The 8,902-nt window shown below is 36.0% G+C and overlaps 1 protein-coding gene across 1 annotated transcript; it reads left to right on the plus strand.

Moving 5' to 3' along the window:
- Positions 1-1,109: 1,109 nt before the first annotated feature.
- Positions 1,110-6,116, plus strand: arl6ip5b (ADP-ribosylation factor-like 6 interacting protein 5b). The gene is made up of 3 exons (XM_065282461.2): positions 1,110-1,371; positions 4,683-4,900; positions 5,252-6,116. The coding sequence occupies exons 1-3, from the start codon at positions 1,193-1,195 to the stop codon at positions 5,425-5,427; spliced, it is 573 nt and encodes a 190-aa protein (XP_065138533.2). The 5' UTR covers positions 1,110-1,192; the 3' UTR covers positions 5,428-6,116.
- Positions 6,117-8,902: the final 2,786 nt, after the last annotated feature.

Raw genomic sequence — 8,902 nt, forward strand, 5'->3', positions numbered from 1 at the left:
TGTCTTTGGTGTAGTTTAATAAAGTTTTTTCATATTGCCTGCCTGCCTGTTTTTAAGGATGTTCAAAAATCTGTAAAAATAAGAAACCAGAATTACAATATTCTGCGAATATTAATATCAAGAAATTACTGACCCTTCATGTAGAAGGGTATTTATCCTGCATTTGGAAGAGAAAATGATTAATCATATAATAAAAAGATAATTTTCTTTGTTCAGTTAATTGTTGTTCAGTTATAGTGAGCTTTTTATTTTACGTATTTTATTTTAAAAAGTACATCCCACTGTTTAGGTCTTTTTCACTAATTAGTAGTATATTTCTGATACTCATAGGCTTGTTCGACGCAAAACCGACAGGCAGATGACGTCAAAGTACCGCCAGAGCGATTCGAGAAATCATACGAAGCCTAATTTCGTTTTGCTCTCGCGGTACTTTGACGTAATTCGCCTGTCAGTTCTAGCGGCGCTACAGGAAGTCGAACAAGCCTCGTGTAAATTAATGCAGTTTTCGATACAGTGCGGATTTCGATTGGGTTGTGACGTTAAGGAGCCGCGAGAGCATAGCTTTATGATCAGTACAGCATTGCTCTAAGCGGTGTCATAGCACGATCAATATGCGCAGCTCCTGGCCGTTTCTCAATCCGAAGGATGCAGCTTCCGGAGGTCGCATATCTAGGCTGCTTACGTCATCAAGGCTGTCTTATTTAAAAATACTAACAATTATAAAATCGACTATTAATCGTAAATGTTTGTAATATGCTTATGACTTGCGATTGTTATACTCAATTAACTTAAATAATCCAGGCTTGATGACGTAAGCAGCCTGCATATGCGGCCTCCACAGGCTGCAGCCTTTGGATTGAGAAACGGCCATAGTAGCGACAACGCCTTTGCTTTGGCAATCCTGAAAGGGCAGAGAAAAGCAACGGATATCACATGACATCCTCGGTGATGTGTTACTCACATCAGTGTTTTATTTTTAGAGATATTTGATATTTTACAATCATGGAATAATGACACGAATAAACGTTTTCAGATACAAGCGTAAACATTTATACATGATTAAAATAGTTTTATGGTAGCAATCATAACTTGTGGTGCCTTTAAGCCCCACCCACCAACTGGTGGGGCCCGTATCACGCATCTATTTATGTGACTGGATGTGGTCCATCAATGTTCGGATAGTAGCAGCATCATGGCAGGAGTGAAAGTCGCACCGATGAGACCATTGAAGGATTTCTTTCCTGGTGTTGATCAGTTTGCCAAACCTGATGTATCTGATTTGAGCAAATGGAATAACAGAGTGATCAACAATCTACTTTATTATCAGACGAATTACTTTGCTGCGGCCATCGTCGTGTTATTGATTGTTGGGTAGGAAATGTAGCTTAATATTTGAAATGTGTGTACACATCATATCATGTTTGTCATGTTTACTTGGTATATGCATATCTTTATAGTCTGTATAGAAGCTGGCATGAATTGCGCGATCAGTTTAGACTAAAATATATTGCGTTTAGAGCTGTCAATTTCATTTCATCAATTTAAGGCAACGTTACAGATACCGCAAATGTGAAATGCTTCTGGTTATAATCGCTGGAATGTGGTTTATGTGGACCCACCCTGCTGTAGTTGGATGTTTATTGTCATGGAAACTTAAAGGCCTTTTGTTTTCAGCTGTCTAAATGAAGTAAATGAGTCACTTGCTATGTGAGCAACTAAACCGATAGATTGACAAGTTGTGACCAAACTTTAAGAGCTTTTAGTGTCTTACAAACCCTAAGAGAGATATATCACCTTTAAATAAATTTGCTAACTAAATTTTTTTTAAGTAGGCTATCTATAAAGTACTTGAACACGGTGTTTTTCTTCGGAAAACTTTTACTTCACTACATTTTAAAGCATTGAATATTTTTGCATTCGACTATTACATTTAATAAAATTTCGTTTAATTCCTAAGTACATTAAAATCTAGTGTGTTTCCTCAAGTAAAAGGAAGTAAAAGTTGTATTGATTACTTGATGTACTTGTTTATGAAATATAATTGGGTAAAAATATGATATTATGCTTTGGAATGTAGTGAAGTATGTTTAAAAAACCCTGATAAAGTACAAAAAATATAAATAACTAACAAATATAATGTATAATTTTGTACAATAATTTGTCTGCAAAAATGGACACAAAATACAAACAGGTTAAAGGTTGATTAGTAATCGAGGAAATATTAGAATGCACATTTCAAATATGTTTATATACATTCCTACTTAAAGGTGCATTGTGTAACTTTCAGAAGGATCTCTTTTGACAGAAATGCAATATAATATCCATAACTATATTATCAGTGGTGATTAGGGGTGTCACGATTCTCCAAATCCTCGATTCAATTACATTTTCGATTCTAATGTCACGGTTCGATTCTCGATATATATATATATATATATATATATATATATATATATATATATATATATATATATATATATATATATATATATATATATATATATATTTTGAAAGACAAAAATTATATGCCTTCATTATTATTATAATTATTATTATTATAGTTTCACATTAACATGCACATTGCGTGCTTTTCCTCGCATGGGGGTTTGTGGGCTTTACTTACACGAGAGAGCATTTCCTGCCAGCTGAGGCAAACTATCCCTTTTGTTTAAAATGTAACCCGCTGCATCTTGGCGCCTCTCTCACTCTCATGCACGTTTGACAAGCCGACCGTACGTGACATGGGGGCGTGGCAGCATCGACGATCCCATTTTTTTTAATTCGAAGTTCGAGGTTGTGACTTAATTTCGATCGATTTCGATCGAAATCGTGACCCCCTTAGTGGTGATTAATGACCTTACATAATGGACTATATTGTTTTTATTGCCTCAGAATGAGCTGTTTTTATCTACATACACCGCAGGTCCCCTTACATGTAAGTCACCATTTCGCTCCATCATGTTTCTACAGTAGCCCTAAACGGACAAACTGCTCTACAGACACGTTTTGTCTAGGTTGCGTACACACAATTTGGTGCGTGAGATGCGTGTACGGACGTTTTTATGAACAAATAAAAAACTTATTTTCGTACATTTTGAAGAAATGTTGTTACTTATTTAAAAACAACTACTACAACATACGCCACTCCAGGCATGTGGTCCATTATTAATATGACCTTAGCAGGATTGGCTATTGTTTAAGGCCTGTTCTGGTATAGTTTATTTTGATTTGTGTTTATTTCTTGGTATATTCATTAAATAATTACTTTTGAATTTGTGTTATGCGTATTAATATTTACTGCCAGGTAAACCTTGCAAAATATTTTATTTAAATAATCTCAACAATGTGTGAGAATGATTTCATGAAACAAACAAAAATGTATGAGAATTAAATGTCAAAGCACTAAAACAGGCAATAAATCACCAAAGCACCAAAACAGTCAGTTAATCGTCATAACCGTCAAAACTGAAACGCCACAATTTATTAACCATCAGCCAAATTTCATAACCGTGACAGCCCTGGCCTTAATGCCTTCCTGCCTTGGAATGCTTCCTTCAAATGCAGCATTTTAGAGTTTTCAGATGCAGTCATTTTCACATACGATGACATGTTTGTCCTGTAGTGACTACCATATGCGTTTTAAAATTGAGGGGTGAGCTGTTGGTTGCATTTCTCAATCTTACCACTAGATGCCGCTAAAATGCACACACACCACTTTTAAAATACTAAATAAAGGTCTCCCAGCTGTTCTTCTGTCTCGTCAGGCCTTATATGAGCAGACTCAGAGCTGTTTTCTTTGCGAAGAGAGGAAGTATTATGTGGTGGGCAGGAACTATGGCCAACGCGTTTTGGAGAAAGCATATGTTCCATAATGACATTGAGTACGTTTACATGCACAGAATAAGCGGATAACTATAAAAAAACAGCTTATTATAGAAAACTGTTTTCATGCGTTTACATGCAAATCAATAAACCGGCTATGCAGTCAACTGCGTTTACATGGGACTTGGAGAATTATCAGTTTTCTCGCAGGCAGTGACGTCACCACCTATAGTACATAGTAGTCGATCAAAAAGCCGACGGCATATCTGTCTTAAGCTGTACTGTTGGATCTCTTCTCAGGTCTTCAGAACCTGTAAATGTAACATGAGCTTCTATTTTAACAGTTTCTCTGCCAACTGCTTTAGTCGAGCGGAGACTTTTATGCGTTACTTTGCGCTTACTTCCGCTTGTGACGTTTATCTTTCATACGCGGGGACATGCGCACATGGACAAAACCGTGAGAAAGCGGGTTAAGGTGTTTACATGCCACGCAAAATCGGCGTAATGAGCAAAAAACTACCTGTGCCAATCGGTTTTTGCTTACGCCGTTTATGGGCTTTCCCCGATAAAGGAAAACCGTTTTACCCGTTTACATGACCCCACACGTTATCAGTTTATTGAGCATAATCGGCGTAAGACTGTGCATGTAAACGCACTCCGTATCACACCATTTCAGTTGATTCACCTAATTAAAATAAATCAAAGGAATAATAAATAAATTATCAAAACAATGCAAATGGATAAAATAGCTGTGCTTCATTGTAAGCAAACCATTGCTATGGACTTATAAACATCTCTATGATTATTACCACTGTTGTACATTAAATAACCTGATCTCTATGGTTTTGTGAATTTTGCAGGTTTTTGAACCCCTTGGGCATGCTTCTTGGTGGTGTAGTTGTAGCTGCGGTCTTCATGGGCTCTGTATGGGCAGGAGAGAACCAGGCTATGATCAAGAATTTTAAAAAGAAGAATCCATCTCTGTTTGTGGTTGCTGTTTTGGGAATCAGCTACTTCCTGCTGTCGATGTGTGGAGGAGTGATTGTGCTTCTTTTTGGTATTACATTTCCCATGCTATGTGAGTATTAGATTCCCTAACTTCATTAATTTTGATGAGATGTTAGCTACATGAGTGCGGCGGCCATTTTCAAGCAGGGTGTCTGAGTATAAAGCAACACTAAAAAGTTATTAAAGGAAAAGTTTACCCAAAACTGAAAAATCTGCCACAGATCTATATAGTACCCAAAGTATTTTTTAACAGCTTTTTCTTTTTTGGCGAGACCGCCTTTTTGGGTACTAAATTAGCTCCTACTCCATAGTAGTGTCTAACCAGCAGATCACAAACTAGTGGTGACGTAAGTGTAAGTTTATTGGTTGCTTATCAAGAGTTTTTGTTTGTGAGGTTTACTGTTGTGTTTCAATTTGTCAGTGTGTCTTATCCACGCTTCTCTGAGACTTCGCAACATGAAGAACAAGTTGGAGAACAAGATTGAGGGTGTTGGCCTAAAGAAGACGCCAATGGGAGTCATAATGGATCTTCTTGATCAGCAAGAAGAGAAAATCAACAAAGTCCAGGATTTCTTGGAGAGTAAGCTGAAAGATTAAGCATCAGTACCATCAACATTTTTTTATTTTGAATGGTTTATTGTTGTTGTCAGATATTTGACCACCACATGGCACTTTTGAGATATCCTTTGAATATACCAAAGTATGACAATGCATAAACATAAGCTTTTATCCCTTAACCATTAAGTATGGTGAAGTGTTAAAGCTATTTAATGCTGTTTTTATTTCTTGCTATTGTGAAAAACTGTCCGTTAAACTGTATTTTTGTCCGAAATAGGCATTTTAAATTAATCACAAACCCTTTGTGCTTGCACCTCTTATTGTAATTTTGTCTATTTTTGTTTACATAGAAATGATCATAAATATGTATGCGATGTAAAGCATGAAAATATTTATATAGACAATTACAGAAAGCACTTTGATATTTTAGTTTAGTTGTGTGCACCTCTTGCCAGGTTATATGTTTTGTTGCCATTTTAATTAAAAGTAGAAATGAATGTAATAAAATTTGAATTTGGATAAGTATGGGCACATTTCAAACCGTAACATTGCCTTTGGCAGAAATCAGACTTAATAATAGACTTAAATATATCATATTTTCCCACTCTTAAAGCTTAAGGATGGTGAAGGCCATTAACAAAAGATTTTATTTGGTCTTCTGATTTTTTTTTTTGCTGCTTATATTTTGACTGCAGATAATAACAAAATTAAACATGGTAACCTTTAAATTATTTGTATGTATTATTTGCTAAATTCTTTTTATGGCCCAAGCACGCTGGGGTGAGAGTGAACTTTGTGCAAAGGCCCCTATTGCTTTCTAAGGATTTTTTTGCTAAGGTTGGGATCATTTTGGAATACTTGACATGCTCAAAAAATTGTCACATGCGTCAACATAGACGTCCATTGGGCATCAGCAAAGGTTTGCACATGGGTGTGGTGGGGGCTGTGCTACATGTCAAATAAACTTTGTGCAGAGATGTTTTGTTCTCATTGACCCAAACAACTTATGCATTGACAATGGATTTTTAAATATACTTTTATGGCAAGAGATTAAGGGAAAGGGCACGTCTCATATTGATGGCGTACATTGAGTGGCATGTGCTTGTCCGCTTATATTTACCCACTTAAATACATGTGCAGCAGAGGTGCACTAATGTTTTTCAGGAGATATCACTAAAACTTTCACAGTTCTACATCTGCCATGTCTTTGCATTATTCTGGCAAAGATTAAACTAACCTGCATAAATATAAGAGGGCTATTTTAAAATATGTTGTAATTGACACGCTTCCTGCTGCCAGTTCCTGCCACTATAACTATGACTCACAATAGCAGAATCCACGTAAACAACCCCTATTACCATACAAACAGTTTAAAGTTTGATCTAAAACACTTCAAGATATGAAACATTTTCTGTTCTTCTTTTTGCCATTAATTTGTTGCTTCGTCACGGCAACATCTGTTGAGATATTAAAAATCTGTTTGCAAATACATTTTCACTGTCTGCAAATATTTATCCAAATTTAGGTAACAGTCACATAAATCCCCAATCAGAAGAATTTAAAAGTTTACCATATGCACTTTTCATAAAATTTCACGAGTTTGCATTAACATGTAATCGATAGGGAGTGAGATAAAAATTTGGTGTACTTGTTACAATGATAAACAGCCTTCTCGTAGCATCCACAGCAGTGGAACTTAATAAGGAGTGCCACAGGGATTTGATTTAGGCCCTGTCCTTTTTCATTTGTACATGCTTGGTCTAGTAGACATTATCAGAAACCATGAAGTCAAGTTTTGACTGTTAGGCTGATAATTCCCATATCCTCAGAACCTGTTGGTGCCTTACAGTTTTCTAAATTGACAGTTTTCTGTTGAATTCTAATAAGACCAATGTACTAATTAATTAACCGAACACCTCTAAATTTAAAAGAACATTTTAGACATTTCACCATATTTTAACATTTTTTGGACATGCTTTCAGGACGTGGACATGTTTTCAGAGCAGTTTGCTTCCACAGCAGATGATAAAGTATTTAAAGGGGTAATTAAGGCATAGGGTTGATCACAAAAAAATGAAAGCGTGATTTGTAACCCAGTTCCTTATGTATTGCAATACTTTAAATTGTCCCAGAGAAAGATTTGCAGGCATGCCTAAAGCTGACTGTATTTAATACAGGCATCCTTCTATGGTCTCTGTGGTGTGCCTTGTTATGCCGCCTTACCTTTGTCTACCTGTAAGCTCAATTTAACATGTGCTTCAGACATTGGCATGCACCGGAACTGTTTGCATAGCATCAACACTATAAGGCAGTGGGTGTAACACGTAACCTTGTGTACATATCTTGCTAATTACTTAGAAAGCATTAAATGGCCTTGGGCCTTAGTATCTTGTGAGATTGTGTAAGCTGTGTATTTTAAAAGATTGATGATCAAACATATATTTAAGCCCATTTCTCTCAAATAAATTAATTAAATAGTTTTTATCTGTCACACAGGTCACAGTAGGCCATATGCTGTGCAACTTGATGAGGTTTGTGACAAGTTACGTGGCACTTTGGATTGTTTTTCTTATTTGCATTTCGCATTATTTCCTACTGAACAATGTTCTAAAGGGAAAAAAGGTATGATATGCATGGTTTGAATGGCAAGGAAAGACCACTTTGAACTTACCAGTAAACCTAGTATCTTTGTTTTTGCTAATGATGAAATACTTTGTTGTTTGATGACTCTTATTTTAAAATATTGAACTTTTGAGACAACCCTGTGTATCCCAGTATCCTGCATTTATGTTACATTCATGGGTATCTAAATGTACAAATTATAATGGCATGATAAAACATCTGACCTTATTTATAAGCATTTACCTAATTAACTAAACATTTTTATTCTGCATTAGTTAGCTTGATCGAATCCAAACACAAACATTTGTCACATTGTGACATATCAGGTTCCCAAACGCCCTTAAAACTGACAGAGCATCTGGTTTGGCTTGATGATCATTGCCACAGATAAAAGAACTATAAACGTACCACTAGTTGTACCAGTGTTGGGTGCAACTAGTAGCACAACCAGTTGAGCTTGGTTTCTCCAAAGGTTTATCCCACTTCCACACCATTGGAGTTTTGATACCATGCCACTGTCCCCTTTGACCTGACTGGGGGACTGCTGACATATATAATTGCTTTCTTAATATTCATAAATGAATATCGAATTATTATTACAGTTCATAATCATCAGTATCCTTTTCTGATACATTTTCTCGATCCTGTTGTTTTGTTTGAAAAGCTGTCCTGCAACACCACAAATTCTTAAAAAAGCTTGCTGACGTCATAAGAGAAGGATTGCCACAAGAGGGCAGTAGTACATTTTCAGATTTTGATTTAACTCATGGGGGAACAAACATTTATAAGAAAATTATAATAATGCTATATGTTATCTACAACAAAATACCGCAAAACAAAACTTGTTAGTTTATTAGGCTATATACCTGGACTAGTTTATCCTGGCTGTTTT

The sequence above is a fragment of the Paramisgurnus dabryanus genome, chromosome 21 (assembly GCF_030506205.2).
Source record: "Paramisgurnus dabryanus chromosome 21, PD_genome_1.1, whole genome shotgun sequence".
Classification (NCBI taxonomy): Eukaryota; Metazoa; Chordata; class Actinopteri; order Cypriniformes; family Cobitidae; genus Paramisgurnus; species Paramisgurnus dabryanus.

What these genes read in the sequence shown, in the direction of transcription:
- arl6ip5b (XM_065282461.2), top strand. Translation starts at nt 1,193, where the DNA reads ATGGCAGGAGTGAAAGTCGCACCGATGAGACCATTGAAGGATTTCTTT. An exon ending in GTCGTGTTATTGATTGTTGG is followed by an intron (nt 1,372 to 4,682) that starts GTAGGAAATGTA and finishes TGAATTTTGCAG; the next exon opens with GTTTTTGAACCCCTTGGGCA. An exon ending in TATTACATTTCCCATGCTAT is followed by an intron (nt 4,901 to 5,251) that starts GTGAGTATTAGA and finishes TCAATTTGTCAG; the next exon opens with TGTGTCTTATCCACGCTTCT.